At 41.5% G+C, this 26,444-nt stretch overlaps 1 protein-coding gene across 1 annotated transcript; it reads left to right on the top strand.

Moving 5' to 3' along the window:
• The first annotated feature begins 3,344 nt into the window (after nt 1-3,344).
• Nucleotides 3,345-5,845, top strand: LOC128870070 (uncharacterized). The gene is made up of 3 exons (XM_054112669.1): nt 3,345-3,781; nt 3,848-4,316; nt 4,728-5,845. The coding sequence occupies exons 1-3, from the start codon at nt 3,371-3,373 to the stop codon at nt 5,843-5,845; spliced, it is 1,998 nt and encodes a 665-aa protein (XP_053968644.1). The 5' UTR covers nt 3,345-3,370.
• Nucleotides 5,846-26,444: the final 20,599 nt, after the last annotated feature.

Raw genomic sequence — 26,444 nt, 5'->3', positions numbered from 1 at the left:
AAACGCTCCGGCTTTGAAAGTATTCGATGCGGTACCAGCTGGTGGTAGCAGAGGAAGAGGGCGGCCTCCTCTGCGTTGGAAAGATCAGGTGGAGAAGGACTTGGCTTCACTTGGTGTGTCCAATTGGCGCCGGTTAGCACGAGAAAGAAACGACTGGCGCGCTTTGTTAAGCTCGGCCAAAATCGCGTAAGCGGTTATCGCGCCAATTAAGAAAAAGAATAAGACATGTTATGTTTTATCAGTTTTTTTGTATGGCATGAAAACTTGGACATGAAAGTTTCTGATATGAATCGGATAGAAGCATTCGAAATGTGGATATTAAGAAGACTACTAAAAATTCCGTGGACTGACCATGTCTCCAACTCTGAAGTACTTCGAAGAGTAAATAGCGATAGAGAGCTTCTACGGTGCATTATATGCAGAAAACAGGCTACCTAGGCCATATATGCCGAAATTATAAGTATAATCTCCTGCAACTTATACTGCAAGGAAAGATTGAAGGAACACGAGGCATCGGAAGGAAAAATTATTTTGGAGTTAGCCCGAAACATAGACACTTTTTGAAATATTGTAAAAAATCTATGAATATGCATTTATACGTTTTGTGTAAGCATATATTTATTTTATTGATTTTATTTTCGTTTGGTATCAAACGGCTCGGAAAGGTCATTTCCAATTCTGACCGCGCTGTTGGTGTTCAGCAACGTCATCTTATACAGCCGTATTCGTTTTGCGGGGATACCAAATTCAGACATCGTGTACTGTCGAATGCAGCTTTGAAGTCGACGATGTGTCGGTCGATAGTGGATTTTCCAGAGCTAAAGCCACACTCAAAAGGTCCAATCAGTTGATTGAGCCTTACACACAATACGCTCTCTACGACCTTATAGGCGATATTTAGAAGACTAATTCTGCGATAATTAGCACAGATTGCAGGATCACCCTTCTTATGGATTGAGCAAAGCACACTTAAATTCTAATCGGCAGGCATGCTTTCATCCCACCATATTTTGCTTAGAAGCTAACGCAAGCACCTTACTGCCCTGTTTGAATAGCTCAGCCGGCAATCCGTCGGCTCCCGCGGCTTTGTTGTTCTTTAGCCGCGTTATCGCTTTTCTCACCTCGTCATGGTCGAGTAGTGGAACGACAGTGCCGTGGTCAACGATTGGGGTATCGGGATCTTTACATTCTCTGTGACATGCGCAGCTGTCTCTATTTAACAAGTTCGAGAATTGTTCCCTTCCCTCTATAGTTTAAGTACACTCTGGTCCCCCCGTCTTTGTTATACATGAAAATGCCTCTACTTATATGCTTGTGTTTAATAATTTGGTAATCTCTAGATATGGAAACTGGTATCTTCTGTCGACTTCTATCTCGCCTTGTTCTGTTGTTGTTTTAACAGTAATAGAAGCCCCGTTAGTGTAGGGTATATCATCGGTCGTCTCTGTCTGGCTTACCTGAAGGTAGGCCCAGGAAACATGCTGTTTCATCAGGTTGGGTCCAGAGGGAGAGGGGTGTTAGATGAGTAGGTTTTAAAGGGCATGTGAAAAGATTGTTAGTGTCATGCGGGGTCCGGACATATGCTTGGTATGTCGGGGTCAATTCTGGATAAGTAGGAGTTTAACCAGCTACAGTATCCAGAACGTAATTGTGCTAGTCTTACGCGTGTCTCACGGGGAAGCTGGAGCTCTTCGTCTGCAAAAGGTGGTGGTTGGACTCCGATTACGGCATTCACAGGACGGGAGCTTAAGAAGGTGGTGACGGTCTCCCGGTGAATGTCGTTTATTGACTGTCTAAACACTGTCTGGTCCAGTAGATATCTGTCAGTTTTGTCCTGGATCTCGTCGGCGTAGATTAAATGGTGAAGGAGACACCTATGCTTAGGAGGCGGCTAGACGTGCCTAGGAGGCGGCTCTGACTCAAGCAGGTGTCTGTAGGGGTGAAGCCTGCGGTAGCACCTTAACAGGAACTGCTTGCTGAGCAGTTTATTGTGCTCCATTACAGGGAGCATTTGTGCCTCATTGTGAAGGTGTTGAGTAGGGGACATCAGGAGGCAACCGGCCGCTGTCCGAATGGCAGTGCTTTGCGCCATTTTCTGTCTTGTCATCTGGTGTCAAGGTTAATTCAAGTTTTCGTTTTAGTATCTCATTCGCTTAGTTTATGTTGCTAGTCGGTTCGCGAACTTTTGTCTTTTGCCCTAATATTGTAAGTAGCATGTAATGTTATTTAAGGCGGCCGCCGAAGCCGAATTGGTTGGTGCGTGACTACCATTCGGAATTCACAGAGAGAACGTTGGTTCGAATCTCGGTGAAAACACCAAAATTAAGAAAAACATTTTTTTAATAGCGGTCGCACCTCGGCAGGCAATGGCAAACCTTCGAGTGTATTTCTGCCATGAAAAAGCTCCTCATAAAAATATTTGCCGTTCGGAGTCGGCTTGAAACTGTAGGTCCGTCCATTTGAGGAACAACATCAAGACGCACACCACAAATAGTAGGAGGAGCTCGGCCAAACACGCGCCAATTATATATATATATATAGTATATGTAATGTTATTTATAACAAAATCGTGGAAAATATCTAGCATATTAATTTGAACTTTGTAATGAATAAACGCGTCTTCAAAACAAAGGTATTGTAATCCCTTAATTAAGTTTTATCAATTTTAAACATCCCCTTGGCAACTATTGCATTTGAAAGAAATATGTGGTCTCTGATGAGAATATGTGTTATTTATTTGTTAAAAAATATTCCTCTCTAAACCCTGGATGGAAAAAAATTTAAGATGAAACAAAATATTCTCTGTTCTTTTATTACTTGCGAAATTAAAATTAGCCCACGGGGCCCTTTATTTTAAATTAGGGGCCTAATAAGGAGGCTTCAACATGTTTCCTTATAATGCAACACTTAAAAGTGATTTCCAATGTGCAAATATTGTTGATTGCATTTATTGGCAACCTGCATCAACTCAATCAGCATGCAGCATATGAAGATTGTACTGCATAATATCTCCACGGATATCACAGCTACGAATACGTTCGTTAGTGAAAGGTATAATAACAGAAAACACAGTAAAGTCAACATCGTTAACTTTAAAGCCTGCGCCCTCGATAACAACTTAAATATTAATAACAACCAATTTATTCATCAACGTAGTGCACTCAGCAAATATCCTTCATACATGGTTCAACGAAGAACTAATTTGGGAGTACAAATAGAATTCCATCAGCAGAATACAGATATAACCAAGAAAAAAAAAAAAAAAAATAATAACAATAATAATAATAAACAATGTTTCAACATGCAGATTATTAACACATCTACTAGTAATGTATCTACTGGTTTGGGCTCAGCTAAATCAGAGTTGCCCATGGATAAAACAACAAAATATTTTGACTCCAGTTCAATAAAAAAATCGTCTCCAAGGCATAATTCCACCTTTAATTCAACAGTTGAAGAAGCTATTTTGGTTTCAACTAACGCAGCCCCTTTACGACAAATAGCGGCGCAGAGCGAGATGACGGCTGCATCGCCTATTGTGCCACCACCTTATACGCCGAACTTTCAAGATGTTAGAAGTGAAAACATAGTTTTAATTCCAACACCCAGCTCATTGGAACAATATCGACTACAACTATATAATTATGCGCTAAGCATAGACCGTTTACGTTGGCCACAATATACTGCAGCTGCTGCTATTCCCGCAACGACTTATGATAGAGGTTCTGGCACCGGTGTACATTTATTAGTTAATGGCGAGAGTAATCATGCCTTTGGATCGATAGAAGTTGAAACAGAAAGCAATTATCTGAGCGACCTCGCAAACACAAGAAGTGGTAGGCCTTACGCACCTGCCACTACAGCACATGGCAATCGTTTAGCGCTATCTATGTCACTATTCCCACAACGCATTTTCCACACGGAGGAGCCTAAACCGCAATATAGTTATATTGGTCTCATTGCCATGGCAATCCTCAGTTCAGCCGAGGCAAAACTAGTTCTCTCTGACATATATCAGTATATTTTAGATAACTATCCTTATTTTCGTGCGCGAGGGCCAGGCTGGCGGAACTCTATACGACACAATCTATCTTTGAATGACTGTTTCATTAAGTCGGGACGCAGTGCCAATGGCAAAGGACATTACTGGGCTATACATCCTGCTAATATTGATGATTTTCGTAAGGGTGATTTTAGACGACGCAAAGCACAACGCAAAGTTCGCAAACATATGGGCTTATCCTTAGATGATGCTGGCACTGATTCACCCAGCCCACCGCCACTTGACCTAACCTCAACACCTTTAACTTCTGCTCGTTTATTACTAGCACCAACAGGAAACGCTTTAGCAGCGGGACATGAAATTGTGATGACGCCGAATGCACATGCATTTGGTTGTTTACAGCAAAAGAGTCATCCCATGCTGCAAGTGCCTACATCATTGGTTTCATTACAACATGCACAACAACAAATTCAAGAGAGTTATTTTGGTGCGGCGATTATGGAGCAGTATACTTGTATACCATCAACCGCTTATAACAATCGACATTTAACAGGATTGCAACAGCAACAACACAATAGGGACAGTAACGAAAATCAGCTATATAATCAACAAACACACGATAATGCATTGCGTCTATTCTCACAACAATCTATTGACGATGATCAGAAAAACGCAAAACTTGTATATGCAAATCAGTCGGCTACAACAATCGCATCAAATTCAGCTGCCAGTGCAATTGCTAGTTTATATTCGCAAACGCGCAAACGGCAATTCGATGTAGCATCGCTTTTGGCTCCTGATCGTACAGATTTTGCGCGTAAGATATCAACTACGGGTCGGCATACACCACCTTCATTCGAAGAAAGCACAGCGTTGCAGCCCATGTTTATAAAAAAAAACAGTCACGAAAATGTAAAAGAGTGTCATCAGCAGCAGCAAGATGCTCCAACACACGTACAAGCCCTTCGCAGTTCGTATTCTTGTTCAAACAGGCAAGCATTTCCTACGAATTCTGTTTCTCATCCACAAAGATTATTGACGCTTGACGAACAGGATCAAGATGAAATCGACGTTGAAGCAAATGATATTGAAGAGCAGAGTAAGAAGCCATATTCGAAGCTGGCCGATAAGGATGATGAGGATCCTTATGATGCGGTAGAGGAAGAAGAACGAAGAGTTGTGAGCGATACTAAAAGCGATAGCAGCTCTGGTACTACACAAGTATATGTTGATGGAGAAAATGAATGCATAATTGACGCCACAGTGCATAAAATACCTATTTCCAGACAGCAGCCATCGTCGCTGCCAGGCGCTGTTATAGAGTGGCATATGCTGCGACCACAGCTAACATCTGAAGAGAAGAATTCACAACAATTTTCAGCTTCATCCAATAAATCAACAATCAGCCAAAAAGATTATAAGGAATGCTACGCTACAAAAATAATTTCATCAACCACAGTAACGCCTATAGCAGCACCTAAAGTAGTTACCTCATCGACATCGGTTGATTGCAACTGGGATCCCAATAGTAGCATAAATCAAACTGAACTGTACTCACATGCACAAAATTCAATATTGCCAAATACTGTTATTCATCGGAATCAGCATGTAAGGCGGTTAATGCATCATTTACACCAGCAACACACACATCATGATGCACTTGAAGAATTAGCCGACGAAACAGCCCAAGCGTTTGGACATTATTATGGTACTTATATGGCGGCAGCGGCGCGACGTATAGGTACCATGCAATTGACGCAGATACAACATCAATTTCCTGTTAAACATCCACAATTACAGCAACAAGAAGCTTCACATCAAGACCCAAAAATTTGGCATTAGCATAAACGAAATATATTCATGTAGTTGAGAGCGAGAGTATAAAAATAAAAGTAATTTAATGTAATATATAAAATGAGCACCTCATATTTCATATGGTGTGGAAAAAAATTCCTTCATTGTAAAATTCAAAGTCCACATATTTCTATGGTAATTAAATAATAAACTATTTTTTCAAAGAGTAGGATAAGTTCATTTCCTATTCTAAATGATTTCTAACCTATTTAAGTGTGACTAATTGGACACGATGCATATTGTAGATTAGTTAATAACGATCAAAGGTACATACTTACTAAAAAGAACGGAACGAAAATATACCTGATTTCAGGAAATATTATATACCCAGAGGAAATTAAATCCAAAATGTATTTAAAATGTGTGATATAATTTGACAGTGCTCTCATAGGAAAGATACTACAATTCAAATTGAAAAAAAATGTACTCATTTTGATTCGCTTGTGTATATTTTCTGATATTATAGTCCCCATGATACAATCATTTAAAGGTAGTTTCTTCTTCTAGCTTGCCACTACCAGATTTTTTGACAAAAGTAAAAAGTGACTGGTTATTTCAAATAAAAAATAATTTAAAAAAAATTATTTCAGTCTCAGCAAACTGAATTTATATTTACTTTTATGAATTATTTTGATCACTATTCAGATTCAAAAAGGAGCTGCGAAAGAATTGGCTTCCAATTTTTTTCGTTTCCCGGCGGTATAAAATCATCTCTATGTTCTAAACAAAAATTAATAATAAAACAAACAAAAGCACGGATTTTAATGAAAAAGAAAATCAAATCTAAATGGCAATGAAACGAATAAATACATTTACTCTTACGAAAAAAAAAAATTGTAATATAATTTCGACTCGCCGCTTTTGGGAATTTGAGTCTCTACAGGTATGTGTAAAGATTTTTTGGTCTATTTAACCGCTCTTGCAATGTCATACTTCTTAAATATACTCCATCTCACTTGATTAAGGCTAAATATTTTGTATTTGTGCTTGCATCAAATTTATTTTCAGAGTCGTTAGAAAATCTTTCAATAATTTTATTATGTTATAAGAATATTGCTTGTTAAATAAATCTACTCTCTCGCTTGGTTGTGAACTACGTTTTGTTTTATTTAATAATGCCTACCAACACCATTCCTTACTTACTTAAAATACTTAAAAAATGCAATGCGATAAGGAGTTATTAGGAGATTTAAGATAGTTTAAAGAAATCGGATACCAGTCTGCTTTAATCACACGGGTTAATGAAATTTCATCTTAAATTGTTTTCCATTCTTGTACACTTTTTATTTAATTTTCGCAAGTTGTTGTGGACTGAGTTGCTAGAATCTTATAAATGAAATTCATTTAGCTCATGAATGTATGTAGGGATTATTATAAAAAAATCGTTCATATGGTCCGATTTGGTTTATACCCGAAACATATATGTGGGATTGACAGACGAACGAAGGACTACTAGAAGTGGACATAACTTTTAGGCAATAATTTAAATGCATCTCTGCATATTTAACGAACTTCATTAAAATGGACAAACAAACGTTTGACAAGATTCTTAAAAAGTACACTCACTTTTATTTGCACGGAAATTTAATTCCACAAATTGGAAACTCAACCAGGATATCGCTTTTTAATCCCGAGATTTTGTTCAAAACAATCAAATCAAAAATCAACTAAAAAGTGACTAAAATATTGGTTCGGTTATAGTGGCATCGCAGCAGTAAGCAGTGACATATAATTTTAGTGTGCGTGTCGACCAAGTAGCAGTGTCTTCATTTATGCAAAAGCGTCAACTTATACATAAAAATTATTTGCAGGAATAAGGGACTAACTAGACTGTGCGCAGTAGCAGATCGCAGAAAATAGCGGTTAGCAGGAGCTGAAAGTCAACGTCATAGCAAGCAGTCAACCAAGATTCAACATTCACGTTAGTTCGACGGAAGACAGCGAAACTTATCACTAGCCAGTGTCAACCGGTTGCACTGAATTCATCAAGCAAGGTTCGGTGGAGATCGGATCGAACAGGCTCCAAGGGCGAGACCGTGTCAACAGCCAATACATAAAAATAGGTTCGGCGGAGGTCGCTTTAAAGGGTGATCCAGCGTCAAGAAATTGCGGTCTATGCATTAAGGTCAGTAAGTAAAACGATACATAAGTATTATTACTTACTCAATGGGTCAGGTCAGCTATCCAAATACTATTCATTGAGATACTAAATACACACAAGTAGGCCTGAGTTTTTTGCAAAAACACAACTTAATATATTTATGATTCAAAATTTCAGTAACGCAGATATTACGACGGTTACCTTGGAAGTGAGCGGAAGCAACATCTTCCTAACCTCGTTTTACTTTGCCGGAAACGAGACAGGTCCACTACCGTCCCCGTCCCCCACACTTGTTCCCAACTTGTAGAAGACTTCAAAGCACACAATCGTGAATTAGTCTTAGGCGGTGACGCAAATGCTCACCATACCATATGGGGGACCTCGGATTCAAACGAACGTGGTCTCTATTTAATTACACACATTATATGTAGTAAGCTTTTAGAGTGTAACAAAGGCAACGAACCCATATTTATTATACGTAATATATAGGAAGTTCTTGATATTACGCTAGCAAGTTACACCCTCTACGGCAAGATGACGCAGTGGAGAGTTCTGATCGAACACTCTTACTCCGATCATCGCGATATAGAAATAAAATTTGAGGGAAGCAGCTCACGGGCCCCTCCTGCCAGCCGGAACTTGAAAAAGATCAGTTGGCACATATATAAACGATAACTTAAGGAAAGACTTCTTAATCCCCAAAATATCACTATTGAAAATAAAGAATCACTGAATGAGTACCTACAAACCCTTACGGAGATTTGCAGAACTGCGCTAAATAAGGCCTGCGCTATAATTAAGTAAAGCGTTTTTCAGTAAGAGCGCTTCAACTTTTTTTTTGAAAAAACCACAAACGGTTTGACTTTTTTAACTAATTTTTTTTTTATTATCGAGTTTGAACATATACATTTAAGTAGGAAATTCGATTTCTTTTGCATGACCACCGCGTGCACGTTTTACGAAGTCCAATCGATGAACCCAATTTTCGACCACTCTTTTGCATAAATCGGCCGAAATTTCAGCAATTTCGCGTTCAATATTGGCTCTGAGCTCACAAATCGTCGCCGGCTTGCTACTGTAGACCAATGACTTCACATAACCCTAAAGAAAATAGTCTAGAGGCGTCAAATCACACGAGCGCGGCGGCCATTCGACCGGTCCATTTCTGGAAATAATGCGCTCATCGATCTTACTCTTCAACAAATCAATTGTAGCGTGTGCTGTGTGGCTTGTGGCCCCGTCCTGTTGGAACCACATGTCGTCTAAGTCCATACCATTCAATTGCGGCCAAAAATAATCGTTTATCATGTCGCGGTATCGATTTCCATTCACAGTAACGTGGCGATCGTTCTCGTCAACGAAAAAATATGGGCCAATTACGCCGCCGGCATGTGAACCGCACCAAACAGTGATTTTTTCGGGATGCAACGGTGAGTCAATGGGTACCTTTCTGTTCGTGTAATTGGCTTGAATTGTTTTGTCGCCATTAATTTCTATGTTCCATTTCTTGAACCAGTCCAGTGTTTTGTTGAGGTCGTTTTGTAAATTTGTTTGTGCTATTTTCGGGTCTCTATGAGATGCCATTAGTACAGTGTCATCTGCAAACGTCGCAATCATGCTATTTCCTGAAGACGGTTCCGGTAAATCTGCGGTGTAGATAAGACACAGAGTGGGTCCTAATACACTGCCTTGGGGAATTCCTGTGTTCATGGGGTCTATGTAGAAACATTTGTCATTATCTATATATAGAGCGTTTTTCAGTAAGAGCGCTTCAACTTTTTTTTGAATAAAACACAAACGGTTTGACTTTTTTAACTAATTTTTTTTTTTTATTATCGAGTTTGAACATATACATTTAAGTATGAAATTCGATTTCTTTTGCATGACCACCGCGTGCATGTTTTACGAAGTCCAATCGTTGAACCCAATTTTCGACCACTCTTTTGCATAAATCGGCCGAAATTCCAGCAATTTCGCGTTCAATATTGGCTCTGAGCTCACAAATCGTCGCCGGCTTGTTACTGTAGACCAATGACTTCACATAACCCTAAAGAAAATAGTCTAGAGGCGTCAAATCACACGAGCGCGGCGGCCATTCGACCGGTCCATTTCTGGAAATAATGCGCTCATCGATCTTACTCTTCAACAAATCAATTGTAGCGTGTGCTGTGTGGCTTGTGGCCCCGTCCTGTTGAAACCACATGTCGTCTAAGTCCAAACCATTCAATTGCGGCCAAAAATAATCGTTTATCATGTCGTGGTATCGATTTCCATTCACAGTAACGTGGCGATCGTTCTCGTCAACGAAAAAATATGGGCCAATTACGCCGCCGGCATGTAAACCGCACCAAACAGTGATTTTTTCGGGATGCAACGGTGCCTCATGAATCACGTGTGGATTGCTTTCTGCCTAGTAACGCATATTTTGCTTGTTGACAAAGCCATTGAGCTCCATTGTTAAATGGACCGTAAAATGGCCGTAATGTTCTTAAAGTAACAGCAACAGAACGATTATTTTCATAAAAAATTTGCACGATTTGCAATCGTTGCTCAAGTGTGTAGCGTTCCATGATGAAATGTAATATATACTAATGAAGTTTACAAATGACAAGCGAAAAATAAAAAATATTGCGTCGTTCGCCCTCCCTATCGGAAAAAAGTTGAAGCGCACCTATTGAAAAACGCCTTATAAACCAAATTCGGGTTTGTTACAACACTTATAATTCGAGATCTGCTGAACCAATTTTCATGGTTATTGCTTCGTTGGATTTGTCTCCGCCCTGAATAGCAGATTACATCTTAAAAACAATGAAAAATCGATATGTGTAACGAATACTTAATCTTAAAAACAATGAAAACTCGATATGTGTAATGAATACTTAATCATTTCAATAAATGCTCATTTGTTTATTACATGTCAAACATTTGTTGTCAAATCCTGTCAGTAGTGTAAATGTCTTTTTGTAAATTGTCTTTATTGTCTATCATTTTTCTTGATAAGCTATTGTCTATGTCTCGAAAGTTCAGACGCTGTTATTATATTTGGTTGTTTTATGTGGTTTTGTGCGAGTGCATATTCAGTAATACCCTTAATAACAATGTCACGTCGTAGAAGATCTCATCTTTCCCAGCTGAGCCGTAATGCAATTAGGCAACGGAATATCACGAGTCAATTATCTGATGAAGAACGAGAAATTGCATAAGAAGAGCGCCGCGTTTGTATGGAGCAAAGAAGGGCCTTAATTCGTGCTTCTCAAACACAAGAACAAAGGGAGGCAGCCAGTGAAACGGCTAGGTTAGAAACGAGAAATCGTCGAGCTAATCGTACAGATGAACAGAGGAATAATCTTCGAAGTGCAAGAAGAAATGGTTCAAGTATTGATTTAAATCGAGCAGCGTTTCTATATGATTTCACCATCGACTACAGCTTACATCGTTTCGTTTGAGCTGCCTAAGTGGTAAAGTGAAATTGACATTATTGGTCCCGCCACCAGAGCCATTGTGTTCCCTGCTTTATGACGAAACACTAGAATCACGACATTTTCTAGCGAACACTCAAAAATACAATGTCTGTTTCCAAATGACTTCATATGCGGCGGAAATTATCGAAGAATACGGATATAATCCGACATTTAAGGTAATTACGTTAAAAACCTTATTTTCTATGATTGAAAAAAAAAAGTGGAATGTATTGTAGTTTGCTAGATTTCTGCATTTGTCGCTAAAATAAAAATGGCATGCTATTATTTGAAAAAAAGTGTTTGTAAATCTAACTATAACTATGGCTTTGACTTTACAGATTCAAGGCCAGATTTGCCATCGCATTGGATCATTGCAACCTATTGAAGATGCAGAGCATAAATTCTTGCAAATATACTTCCTGGGCAATATGGACATTGTTAGACGGATGCCGTACGGCTCACTCAGCGTTAAAATTGCCATTAAACCTTCAAACTACTGAACAACCGACATGTAACATTTCGAAACACTTCGCAATGGCCAAAGTTTTAGTAGCATCAAAAATCATCATATGGGACGAATGCACAATGGCGCACAAACGCGCATTGGAAGCATTAGACCGAACATTAAAAGATCTGCACAATGACTCGAGATGTTTTGGTGGTGCAATGAATTTATTATCTGGCGATTTCCGACAAACACTACCAGTCATTCCAAGATCTATTGCTGCCGACGAAATAAACGCTTGCCTCAAAGCATCAAATCTGTGGCGATATGTAAAGAAACTTCAACTGTCTGTAAATATGAGAGTTGCATTGTTGAACGATCTATCTGTTGATGATTTCTCGAAGCAATTGCTGACTATCGGTAATGGCCGTGTTCCTGTTGACGAATCGAGCGGTTTGATTTCATTTCCTCCAAATTTTTGTAATTTCGTCTCATCAAAAGGCGAGCTTATCAACAAAGTATTCCCGGATATCATTGCTAACCACAAAAATACTAAATGGTTAAGTGAACGAACAATTTTGGTGTCTAAAAATAAAGATGTAGATGACCTCAATTTTATAATTCAAAATCAAATCTTAGGTACTCTGTATTCATTCAAATCTATCGACTGTGTAACAAACGAAGAAGAAGCCACTAATTATCCAACACAATTTTTAAACTCCTTGGATGTGCCTGGTTTACCACCGCACAATTTACAACTGAAGGTTGGCTCGGTAGTCATCATGCTTAGAAATTTAAACCAACCAAAACTGTGCAATGGAACGCGTTTGGTGATAAGAAAACTGATGAGCAATGTGATTCACGCGTCGATACTTAAAGAAAAATTTAAAGATGAGGAAGTTCTTATTCCAAGAATTCCGATGATCAAAATTCCCGATTCGTCTTGCCTTCGCCATGACGATCAACAAATCACAGGGCCAATCCTTGACTATTTGTGGCCCCAATCTAGAAAATGATGTTTTTCTCATGGTCAATTGTACGTGGCATGCTCATGTGTCGGCAAACCATCCGCTTTATTGGTTCTTTCGCCTGACCAAAAAACAAACAATGTCGTTTACCACAAGGTGCTTGAATGAAAATTCGATTAAGGAATTAATTCGAGTGTATCCCAATCTGCACAACATAGTTTTCAAATAATTTTTTCTGACATGTGTTTGAAGTACTTAATTATTATTATTTTTTAAATTTTTATTCTCATTCATAATTTTTGTATTCATCATTCATCATAATAAAATACTTTTATATTTCTACTATATTAATATTATTTTGTATCATTGTATTACGTTCATCAAAGCCTAAATTAGTTCAGCTAAAAGGTAACACGACATTCATTGACTGTTAGGCGGTACGAAGTTCGCCGGGTCAGCTAGTATTTAATATACAATTTTCTATGTTGGATGTAACTTTTTAGAAAGCAGTCGTACGGCAACCAATATTAGAGTTTGTGGAGCAATTCAAGATGCCATACTTTGTCAAAGGCTTTAGCTACGTCGCGCATACTTGTTTATTGTTGAAGTCTTTATTAATTTTATGAGTGACTCTGTGCACTTGTTTGATTGTCAAATGTTTCTCCCTAAATCCGAACTGATGTTGGGGAATTAAATTTATTTTTGTTATAATGGGCTCTATGCGATCAAAGAGTAGCTTCTCAAATATTTTTGATATTGTCGGCAGTAGACTTATTGGACGGTACGACGATGCGTCTTTATTCAGCTTTGGGATCGGAATGATTCGGCAATTTTCCATGTCTTTGCGAAGTATTTGAACTTGATAGCAGCAGAAATCAAGAAGTCAATTTATAATAAGGAATACGCACTGGTAGCCGTCATTGATATCGAGGGAATACCGTACCGTCATCACATGTCCATGAGCAGATTTGTGATCGCAACCGTAGGAGCCACGAAGACCAGGAAAAGAGTCAGTAGAGGAACACTTCAAGGCGGTGTGCTGTCCCCTCTCCTCTGAGTGCTGGCAATGAACTCTTTGCTAAAGAGCCTAGAGGAGGGAGGACAACATGTCGAAGCATATGCGTATGATGTTGCAGTAGTTATAAGAGGGAAATTTCTCAATACACTTTATGAAATCATGCAAGATTTACTAAACATGGTTGAAAACTGGTCAAAAGCAAATGCGATAAGCATCAACCCGAACAAAAGTGAACTTATCTTATTTACCAGGAAACATAGAATTCCAAAAATAACACCTCCGACTCAAGGTGGAACCTGTTATTTAGTGATGAGGCCCGCTACTTAGATCTAATACTAGACAGAAAACTAAGATGGAAGTCAAATGTCGAAGATAGAGTAAGAAAGCAACAATAGCACTCTACTCTTGTAAACAGCTAATGGGACTAAGTTTGGGTCTTTCCCCATCTATCGTATATTGGCTTTACACAGCATTTGTATGACCCATCCTAACATATGGTATACTTCTATGGTGGCCCGCTTTAGATAAGTTACAATATATTGTATATAAAAAAAAACATGGTATATGTTGAACGGCCAGCCTTTGCATCTGCAAACCGCTACCAAGGCAGCTCTCAGATTAAGAGAAATCGGCCTACTCAAAACAAACCAGAGAGGGCACTCTTCAATTTTAGAAAAATCCTCCTGCATTCCTGGCACAACAGATTTATGTAAGACAAAGGATATCAACTACGATAGATCCTTCGTCACAGTATTTCCTTCCAAGGAGGAATGGGATAATGGGCTTATTGTTGAGATATAAACATCCATACAAATGGCTCAAAACTAGACAACAGAGTAGGTGGAGGGGCTTACTCCGATAAACGGCAATAAAAACGATAGTATTATGTATGCATAAATGAAGTATTCATAAACACGATAGTCAAGCAGCAAGAATCTAAAACACACTCATCAAAAACAGTCATAGAATGTTATAAACTTCTAAATGACGTATCAAAATACTACAAAGTACATTTTATTTGGGTGCTAGGTCACAGGAATATAGCAGAGAACTCACATTTCGTACTTACCTATTCAATAAAATATAAAAATATCATTGAAAAACAAGTATGATAAATTCAATAGTGGCTTAGATAGAGCAAATCATCCAAAATTATATTATGTCTAAGCATCTGTTAAAACTTTATTGAATTTCCTTCAAGCAAATCTAAACCTGCATAAAGAAATAACCAGACACACCGGAATATGGCATAATTCATATACATATGCGGCTGCGCTCACGCGCCACAGCAAAAATTTTACGATTCGCTAAAAATTCTCAAAGAATCCAGAGCACATTCATAGGCACAGCATTGTGGCAAAAATAATGAATTATGCAGCGTCAACAAAATTGTTTCACAATTTACTCATACAACTTTTCAGGCCCTTACTATGAAGTAGTTCATAGTTATCTCATTGGCTAAAAATTTTAGTTTAACAATTTGCGGCTTGGCCTCTGTTGTTATGAATAAAACTGTGGGTGAACACAGCTCAAAGAAGGTTAGGGTTAGGTTAATATGGTTGCCCAGGGAGTGGGCACACTTGGACGAAGAAAGATTCGTTCCCTGTGATACCATTGTCAAGGAAGTGAGGAGAGGGGAAGGACCGATGAGGTGCAGGGAGAGGGCGGGGAGAGGTGGTGATGGGAAGGTTAAGAGCGTGCGGATTATGAACGATGACTATGTTTGAGTCAACCGCTTGATGCTGCTGATGAAACTCATCAGATTTTTAATGTCAGCGCCAGCTATATCAGCAGGCGTGGCAAAGAAGCAAGAGCCAAGATGCCTGAATCTTAGCCCCGCCAGGGCAGGGCAGCTAAGGAGAAGGTGCTGAGATGATTCCACCTCATCCTCCATACATCCAGCACAGAAAGGACTCGAGGTGATTCCAAGTCTCACAGCATGCATTCCTCGCGCATTGTGTCCTATGAGAGAACCCACTAGATTGGAGAGCTGATATTTTGTCAGCCTCAGAAGCTCACCCGAGCGCCTCCGGTCCACACGTGGCCAGGATTTCGCGACTTTGCACGTTTGTGCATTTGCCCAGCGCTCGCTGAGTTTGCGCGATGCCCATCTTTCCAGGAGCAGACCGCAGGTAGTCAGGGGGATCCCAATTTTCTCCCTCCGCGGGGAAATCACCTCACATGTCCCTTGTCTGGCCAGCTCATCCGCCTCACAGTTTCCCGCAATGTCGCTGTGACCGGGAACCCAGATGAGGCTGATGTCAAAGAATTCGGACGCAGTCGAAAGTGAGGTCAAGCATTCCTTGATCAATTCCGAATGCACCGTCATAGACCCGAGGGCCCTTAATGTCGCTTGGCTATCGGAGTAAATATTTACCTTCTTGACTGTTAGTACACATTTGAGCAGGCAATCAGCTGCCTCCTTGATTGCGGCTACCTCTGCCTGGAACACACTGCAGTGGTCCGGTAACCTGAATTTTAGTCTGATGGGGAGCCCTTCGTAAAAGACTCCGCCGCCAACCTTTCCTTCCAACTTCGATCCATCCGTGAACAAGTTCACCAGGCCCTGCCCCCAAATGTAGCCCCCCGTCCACTCTTCCCTTGACGGGATGTGAATGGAGAATGTTCCGGTTGGACTAAACGAGGGTATACACTGGTCTGTTGACAGAGGGATGAACTCAAAGTTTCTAAGAATGCTTGAGTGCTCATAAGGGAGGTTGAGCTTATAGCTCCAGCCCCTCAGTCTGATTGCGGTACGTGTAGCGGCAGTTCTGCCTGCGATATCTACGGGTACCACATTTAACATTGCGTTGAGCGCCAGAGTAGGAGTCGTTCGAAGCGCCCCACTGATTCCAATGAGTGCCGACCTCTGAACTCTTTCCAGCTTCTTCACCAATGTCGTCTTCTCTAGTGAGTTCCACCAGACTATGATTCCATATAACGAGATAGGCTTTACAATAGTATTATACAGCCAGAAAACAACTCGAGGCCCCATCTTTTGCCAATTGCGCCCTTGCACCCATACAAGGCGATTGTTGCCTTCCTTACCCTTTCCTCAATATTGGGCTTCCATGGAAGTTTGCTGTCAAGGATAATACCTAGGTACTTCACCTTGTCAGAAAGCATCAGAGGAGCGCCCCCTAGTGAGGGAAGTTGAGCTCTGGGTATTTTATATTTCCTCGTAAATAGGACGAGCTCCGTCTTAAGAGGATTCACCGACAGGCCACAATCCGTTGCCCATCTAACAACTGCATTCAGATATCCCTGCATCGAGTTGTACAGAGTATCCAAAAATTTTCCTCTAACAATTAGTGCGTCATCCGCGTAGGCAATTACCCTGCAGGCCGCCTTCACCAGCTCCTCCAACTGATCATTTAGAACAACAACCCAGAGGAATGGTGAGAGAACCCCACCTTGCGGAGTGCCTCTACTCACCTGCCGGTGGATGGAGATACCGCCCCACTCTGCCGTGACAGTTCTGTCGCTAAGCATTTTGTGGATAAATCTTATAAGGTCGGTTTCGACCCCTAGTTTACCTAGAGACCTGGTAATTGCCTCCGGGAGGACGTTGTTAAAAGCCCCCTCAATGTCGAGGAAGGCGCCTACCGCAAACTCCTTCTGAAGAAGAGACTCTTCGATTTCTTCCACGATTGTATGTAGGGCAGATTCCACCGATCTACCCTTGCAATAAGCATGTTGAGTATGCGACAGTCGACCTCGAGGAATTTCGCTTCTTATGTGCAGGTCAATCAGTCTCTCAAGGGTTTTCAGTAGGAAAGATGAGAGACTAATTGGTCTGAAGTCCTTAGGGGAGACGTGCGAGCTCTTACCTGCCTTGGGTATAAAGACAACCCTCACGGCCCTTCATGATCTTGGTATATAGCTCAAAGAAGCTTGAGTGATTTCTTCAATATTAAACGTTCGGCCCTTTCGGCTTCATCCAAAGGCTTAATGTGTGCATAGTAATCTCCAAATAAGTTGCACTCTGGTTTCAGAACAAGTTTCTACCTTCACCTATATACATATGCTTTTGTGCACTTTTTATCAATTGGAGAACCACATACGTAAAGTAAGATACTAATTAATTATTTACTTTACGCTCCTGCGCGCACTTGACGTACAGCAACTGCGGCTGTCGAGCATTTAGAATACATATTTGCATATATATACATATAGGTAAAAGCATATATACGGGCCGCGACCATTCGACATGGCAAAAATTCAGGTTTCGCCAAATGTTGGCAAATATTTTTGTACGAAAATTGGCATATGGGCGGCTCGATTTATGAATGAAAGTACTGTACTAAAATAAAAACAAAAAATGAATTTACTTTTAATTTTTAATCAGAAATTTGGCTGATCTATATTAGCCGGAATTGATGAGGTAGCTACACGGACGCAGCTTTCTAATCGTGCATCACTCAGTCTTGATCGGTGGTAATTTTTGATTTATTTCTTGGTTGAAAATAATTGTTTGAAAATATACGTAGAGTCTGTGTCAGAAAAAAGGAGCCGTATAAAAGATATATATTCAAAATTTTTTACAAGAAAGTATGTACAAAACTACGAGTCGCAATTACTCAATAAGCCGTGTAGTCTTCATCGTTGTCGAGTATAGTCTGGCATCTTCTTCATGCTTTGAACCAGCTTTGAACCACGAGTTGCTTTAAATCACGGACTGGCCTTCCGCCAAGATTCGTTTTCATAGCTTCCCACACTTTTAATGGGGTTGGCGTCTGGGGACTGGGAAGGCCGGTCCAATGCTGGGACGCCATTTTTTTGTTTTATTGTTTCTCAATATGTTTTTCTGAGAGCGGGGGTTTTGATGATGTCGGATGGTAGGATATGTTCGCCTCCTTCAGTCGACGTTCGATGGTGTTGATACTCACATATATTCCCTTTTTAGCAAGAACTGATCGTGCTTGGCGTAATCACAAAGAAGGGTCCCGCTTAAAAAGTTGGACGATGACTTTATCGTGCTTTTTTGTCGCCACTCGTTTCAAGGCGCGCTCGGAAAAGTTATCAACATTTTTGTACACCTTATACCGCTGATTCCACATCACCACAAATTTTTTTTGGTGTGTTAATCGCTTTTGCAGCCGCGGCGTAAGATAGTTTCGGCCCTTTCGAACGCGTGCATAAAAATTCAGTCTCGAAGAGCTTCGCGTACTTCTCAGTCATTTTTGTTTAATTGCATTTACGGGAAAGTTGCGAACGACACTAATCTGAGTTAGCACTGGCGTCGCTTGAGTGGGACTATTATGCAGCAAGAAGGAGAACGAAATATATCATGAAGTTAAAAAAAAACCCGTTCTTTCTTTTGACACAGACTGTACTTCCGAACAGAGACATCATTTGCTTTGTATTTTTCGTCAAAAGCGGAAGTTTCTCAGGGCTCACATAAGATTTTTAAGCGTTTTCGATGTCTACTTAAAAAAAAATAGATTTTTTAAATCGGTATTATTCTGCATATTAACCAGTTCCATTTGAAAGTCTTCGGGAACTGTATCCACATCGATGGCGAGGAAAACATTTTCATGGAAAACCTTGTCTTCTCAGCTTTGGAACTTAATTGAAATTCGTTGATCAAAATGTCTTTCCTTTTCTAAATGTGGAAAGTTAGACACCTTATCCTCGAAAATATGCAGTTTCTAAACTTTCAGGAATTCTTTAAATTCACGGTGACTTAGCGCGCGTGACTTTATAAAATTAATTAGTTTAATTACACTGGTTTACAGCCAAAATGCACCAGAGACGCCATTATGACTTTCCTATGTAAAATCACCGTCTGATTCCGAAAATCAAGGTTATTTTTTATTCTATGGTAAAGTTTTTGAGATATTTACGAATTACCGTTATTTCAAAAAAAAAAGTGGGCCCACTTAATCATATATATCTCGAAAACGAATTAAGCGATTCCAAAACCGTTTAAAGCTTTTAAAAGGTAATAAAATTTGCTATAAACTGTGTGTAAAACACTTTTTGCTAGGCCCTGCAGATTCAAAGATAACGAACTATCATAACGGATTTTTAAATTTTTTTTGTAAAAATATAAAAAGATTTGTACTTTGAGAGAAAGGATCTTTAAAACTTTTTATTTTTTCGTATATTTTTTGTTTTCACTCTAAGCTCTGTTTTATTACAAAAAAAATAAACTTTGATTAAACAAAATCGATGAACTAATACAAAAGTTACAAGCATTGAAGTAAATGTATTCATATAGTAAAACTTAAGTACCCTACAAATAATAGCATATGTACATATCTGTCTTAACTCTATGATCTTATTTTATAATTGAAGAAGTTGTGTGTCTTGTGTTGACGCTTATTTATATAAGGATCGGTTTCTCTAATGAGAAACCAACAGCAGTCACCCATCATAGCGACATCCCAGAATCCTTGATACCGACTTTCAATCATTTTCATTTGCTGGTGAAACCTTTCGCCATGCTCGTCACTTTCGTCGCCAAGATTTTGCGGGAAAAAATTTAAATGGGAGTGCAGAAAATGAATTTTCAAAGACATATTTACTCCTGAAAGAAAATTAAAAAGGGAATTAGATAAATACATAAGTGACACATTAGCATATAATTTTCTTAGGCTGGATTAATCTTCCAATTCAGAACAAATTTTGGTCGTTCTTGTTTGTTCGGAGCAGGGCAATAAATTCAGATTAAGGGCTATATATTCTCATGTAAATTTAAAAATTTGCTTTCAAATTTTTTGTTCAGTTTTAAAGTTAACTGAGAAAACGGTCTTATATGTGTTTTTTATTTACCCATTTCCGCATAGTTTTTGATTAAATCGTTCACTATCAGCTCGAAGTTAGGACTTTTGTGTTTGCCTAAAAAAGAAGTAACGACCTTTTCAAAAGAGTCCCACGCCGCTGCCTCCACTGGTGACAATAGTTCTTTGAGATGGGTATTGGCCATTATTTTCCTTATTTGTGGCCCCACGAAAATCCCTTCCTTTATTTTTGCTTCTGAAATCTGTGGAAAGATTGTTTTCAAATAATGAAAAGCTTCGCCTTCTTTGTCCAAAGCCTTGACAAAGTTTTTGATAAGGCCGAGCTTGATGTGGAGCGGAGGTAGACTTATTTTTTCCTTCTTTATAAGTGGTGAGTATTTTATGTTATCCACCCCAACTTGAAACTCGATTCGTTCTGGCCAATCCTTTATGATGTAGTGGTCTTGACGTGCTCGGCTATCCCATTTGCATAGAAAGCAACAGTATTTTGTGTATCCAGATTGTAGACCGCATAGCATTCCAACGACTTTTAGATCGGCACATATTTTCCAATCATGTTCTTCGTATTTAATTAATTTAAGCAATTTTTGCATTGTCTCATATGTTTCCTTCGTATTTACTGCATGCACAATCGGGATAGATGGCTTTTGGTTGCCAATATGCAATAATACGGCCTTTAAACTTAATTTATTGCCGTCTATGAACAATCGCCACTCTTTTGAATCATATGGTTCACCAAACTGTTTAAATAGACCAGCAATGTTTTTGAAATAACAAACACTGTCCTTCTTCGTATAGTACTGGGAGAATTGTTCGTGACGAGTCCTATAATATGTTACCTTAACATCGGATGAAACAAATTTAAAATGTTGCATACGAGAGGCGTGTAGTTCGGCCTTTTCTTTTGACAATTCCAAATCCCTTATCCAATCATTGAGTTGTGCTTGTGACAAAGGGTTTCTTTCGTTTTCCGTTTGCAATTCAGTACAACATGATGCCGCGTAATCAGATACTGCTGTTGACAATGAAACTGGAGCCGGAACTAAAGTTAAATTTGATTCTGGCAATGTAGCTTCCGTTGAATTTAGTTCTGGTAATGACACTGTAGATACGCTCGCATAGGCTACTTTTCTTGACTTTCCAACCCCTAATACTTTTGTAGTACAAATATAGCAGTCCGTTGAATGGCAAGTTGGTTCCCTCCACTTCATTGGTGTAATAAATTTCATATGTCGCCTAAATAGATAGTTTAAGAAATTAGTCAGATATGCATTAAAAGAGAGCAAACTCCTAATTTTTAGATGTACCTTTTGGTTCCGGTTTCCGAAAATATCAATTCGACTCGACATGTGGTGCACACAGTATTCGGTGTCCATGGTTTTTCATTGTTTCTAGGCTCAATTCCATAACACTTATGGTATGCAAATTTCAAAGGATTTGAAAACACACGTCGCATCCTTTTAACGATAAATTCCCCGCAGATGAAACAGAACATATCTGGATCACTTTTACACTCAAACTCTCGCGCCCCTTAATTCATATTATATTTTTAAGTAAATAACGGATTATAAACTGCAATTATAAAGTGAACAGTATCCGGCGATCCTTGCAGAAATTATGAAGGAACGAGGCACACGTACTATTATTTATACTTACATAGATCAACTAAAAATGCAAGCCTACCTATACAAAAAGGTTCCTTAGTTATACATAGAAACCCGTGTGGAGTTGCCTGATCTCCCATCGGGCGCGTCCCAGGTGGTGGATAGGGAGCCCTGGCATCACAAGAGTGGCCTTCCCTGATGGGGTGTGTTCAACACTCGTGTGATGACTCAAAGTTGGCATAGAATCAGGGTGCCATCCGCGAACCAAACTGGCTAGGGAGGAGTTCCGAAAAAAACCAAAAGGTAATGGAAAACAATGGTTCTATTACTCCAGGTGGAAACCACACAAGTGGCAATCCACCCGCTTCGGGGGCAGGGGCATGGATTCTGGAGGCCCCAACCATTACCCAAGTCTCTCAGCTCTACGAGCGAGAGCGCATCCTGGAGGAGACGGTGGTGTGAGGTCTCTTCGGTGGTTGCACGACCTCCTAGAGAAGCATGGAAATCGAAGAGCGCGGCCCTTCTGCGTCTGTGTCTTCCAAATGACCTCGGTCAGCGGAAGTGACACCCACGGAAGCTACCGAATCTACGGTGGGCACAGGCACTCCCAAGTTGTCTCGCTCTCGAGGCAAGCGGAGAAAGACGGTGGCTGAAAGCAGCACACCTCCCTGCCCTGCGGTTGCCGCCAATGGCCGAGCCACGACCGCCCAAGGTACGAGCGCGATCTTGGCGCCAGTCAATGTGGCGGGAAAAGGTTCTGCTGAGCCACGTCTCTATCGGCGCCTCGACAAAATGTCCAGCACAGCGGTCTGCCCGGCGAAATCTTCGTCAGTGGAGGATCGGGAGCTGGACCTTCGCCCAAGCACATCCAAGGGTGCGGCCAAGCCATCCTATAGCGAGAAGGCTGCTGGCCCACGACCTGTGGCAGTGCTTGGAAAACTGGGGCCTGACCATCAGCTGACGGATGCAGAAATCAAATACTGCAAAAGCCAACTGATGCGTCGGGTTATTGCCTCCGGTCCGGAAGCCAACGCGAAGGGCTATGAGACAAAGGACGGCACCATAAAGGTGACGTGCGCGTCTCTGGCCAACTTCGAGTGGATCAGGACCGTGGTCAATAACGTGCCCCCCATGGGGACCACTCGCTTCGCAGTATACAGCGAGGAGAGTGTACCCCTCAGGAAGGCCATCTGCTGGATTCCGGATCCAGACCTGTCTACGGCGGATGTCCTATCCTGTCTACATGCCCAGAATCCGGGCATCATCACGAGGCTTTGGCGAGTCGTCTCGTACACCAAGAGTAAAAACCGGGACGGGAAGGAAGGGGCTACTCTTGTGGTGCGAGTGGACGAGGCCAGTGTTGATGTCATGGGCTCACAGTACGGGAACCGTCTGAGTCTCTTCTTTGGGACGGCCAGCTTCCATGTCTTTCCCAAATGATTGACTCGGACGATTCCTGTAGCTATCGTCCCTTGACGGTGACGCAAATTAACTTGCAGCATTCCAAAGCCGCTACTGCACTACTAAGTAGAAGGCTTTCCCAGCTGCTCACATTACCCCACATAACAGCAGTGCAAGAGCCCTGGGTCTTTAGGGGCCGTCTCTGTGGCGACCTAGGACCGATCTTATAGTATCATCCCATCTCACTGTGACGGGTCTTGAGCAATTCTGTTGCCAAGACCTGGTAGCGGCTGAGGTGTGTTATAGAGGTAGACGCGGATGGTCGAAGTTTGTGATTGCATCTGCTTACTTTCCTTACGATGCTCTGGAAGGGCCACCACCCGGGAAGGCCACTAGTCTCGTGAGGTTCTGTGAGCGGCGCAGTCTGGGCCTCATCCTATGTTGCGATGCTAATGCCCAGCATACAATCTGGGGCAGCAGCAAGTGCAATGGACGGGGCTCTCGACTATTCGAATTTATCGCGTCCTCCTGCCTAGACATACAAAACAAGGGCTCACAGCCAACGTTTGTAACGGCTAGAAGACAGGAGGTGATTGATCTAGCCCTATCAAACTCAAAACTTGGGTGGTCAATCAAGAACTGGAGAGTCCTTGCCGAAGATTCGTGCTCGGACCACAGGTACATTGAGTTTCAGTGTGGCGAGGAGGCACAAATGCCATTGCCCTCTAGAAACCTAAGAAAAACAGACTGGCAGAAGTTTAGGGAGGCGTTGCGGGACCTTGACGTTGCGCCACCAAGACTTCGAAAAGAACAGGCCATTGAGGCGGCTGTTGAGAAACTCAACGCTGCCCTAACCGACTGTTTTGAGTCAGCCTGTCCAATTCGACCTCTCCCTAGCCGGACTCCCGTTCCGTGGTGGAACCGAGAGCTCCAGATATTGAGGCGTGAGTCGAGAAAACTTCTAAACCGGGCCCTCAAGACTAACCTTGCAGAGGACTGGGAGCGATACCGTGATGTTCAGAAGAACTACAAGAGGCTTATTCGGGAATCGAAAAAATCCTCATTTAGGGAATTCTGCAGCGGTATTGAATCTCTGAGTGACACGGCGAAATTGGTAAGGATCCTGAAAAGGGACCCAACGGCAAAGCTGGGGTCACTCAGGAAATCTGATGGCTCCTTCACGGAGCGGAAAAGTGAGACACTCAGCTTGCTGATGGAGTCTCACTTTCCTGGTAATCAGATAAGCATCAGCCGGCAACAGCCCTTATTGATAGAGGCAGTTGTCAGAGCTGCTACACCTTCTCGGCATGACTGGTTCGTTGCCAGATCTGTGGTGAATGAGGCCGCCATTCGATTTGCCATCAAAGCTTTTGGCGACTACAAGTCGCCCGGACCAGATGGCATATTTCCTGCCATGCTGAAGGAGGGTGCAGAGTTCGTGACAGCAGCCCTGAAGAAAATCTTCTCGGCATGCCTGGCACTGGCTTACATACCACGCTCTTGGAGGATGGTGAGGGTCGCTTTCATCCCAAAGGTTGGAAAAGACGACTACACCAGCCCCAAAAGCTTTAGACCAATCAGCATGACCTCTTTCATGCTGAAAAGTCTCGAACGACTGGTGGAACTGCGCATACGTCAGAAGTCGCTGAAGGCTCACCCTCTGTCTCTATTTCAGCATGCCTATCAGAGTAGAAAATCCTGCGAGTCGGCACTGCAAAATCTTGTTGCTAGGGTAGAGCTGGCCATCGACAGGAGGGACTACACTTTGGGTATCTTTTTAGACATAGAGGGGGCGTTTGATAATGCCACTTTTGATAGTATGTGTAACTCTGCTAGTAGGCACGGCGTTGACCGGGTGCTAGTAAATTGGATTCGTTCGATGCTGGCCCAAAGAATCGTTTCGGTGCAAGCAGAGGAAGATCTGCTGGTGTCATCTGGGGTTAACAGAGGCTGCCCCCAAGGCGGTGTGCTGTCTCCATTACTCTGGTGCATGGTAATCGATCCTCTACTCACCACGTTAAACGATTCGGGAGTCTACGCACAAGCATATGCGGACGATGTTGCTTGTTTGGTAACAGGCTCTTCGCTTATGAACATCTGCAGGAAAGTGCAGAAAACTCTGGATCGGATTGACACTTGGTGCTGTGTGAACGGGCTGTCGGCAAATTCCGCCAAGACTGGTATTTTCCTCTTTACCAAAAGGAGGAAGCTTGACGGACTCGTTCTGCCAAGGCTAAAAGGAGTCACAATCCAGCTATCCAAGGAAATTAAATATCTACGCACGTTGAGACAAAGGCATCCAAAGCGCTGACAGCTTTCTGGCAGTGCAAAGGTGTCTTTGGGAAAACGTGGGGTCTCTCTCCTAGCAAGGTCCTATGGATCTACACGGCTATGATAAGACCCATTATCACCTATGCATCAGTGGTCTGGATGAGTAGACTATCCCTAGTGGGAGTCAGGAGGACCTTATCGAGACTACAACGCACTGTGGCCATCTGTTGCACCGGAGCTTTTCCGACTACTTCAGGCCCGGCACTAGATGCTCTGATTGGTTTACCACCACTTGATGCTTTCATCCGAGGAGAGGCCCTGAAGGCCATCTGCAGACTAAAACACAGTGGGAACTGGTACGGCCCTTGTCCGGCATTGGAACACAGAGAAGGCATGGACATCGATCCAACGATTCTCTCCATGCCCCTTGACTCAATGCCATCAAGAGTCGTACTTGAAAGAAGATACAGTGCTACCAGAGGCTCAGTTGTGGTCAAATTCTGAAAATGAGCCCGGCAAACACTGTTTTCGCATTTTTACGGATGGCTCCAGGACCGAGCATGGCTCTGGCT

This window comes from Anastrepha ludens, chromosome X (assembly GCF_028408465.1).
Source record: "Anastrepha ludens isolate Willacy chromosome X, idAnaLude1.1, whole genome shotgun sequence".
Taxonomy (NCBI): domain Eukaryota; kingdom Metazoa; phylum Arthropoda; class Insecta; order Diptera; family Tephritidae; genus Anastrepha; species Anastrepha ludens.
Note: the sequence above shows the minus strand (reverse complement) of the source record. Positions and strands in the feature narration are given on the sequence as shown.

Coding starts and splice junctions, on each gene's coding strand:
- LOC128870070 (XM_054112669.1), top strand. CDS start 3,371: ATGGATAAAACAACAAAATATTTTGACTCCAGTTCAATAAAAAAATCG. Junction 3,782..3,847: donor GTAATCATGCCTTTGGATCG/ATAGAAGTTGAA, acceptor GGTAGGCCTTAC/GCACCTGCCACTACAGCACA. Junction 4,317..4,727: donor AACACCTTTAACTTCTGCTC/GTTTATTACTAG, acceptor CATCAAATTCAG/CTGCCAGTGCAATTGCTAGT.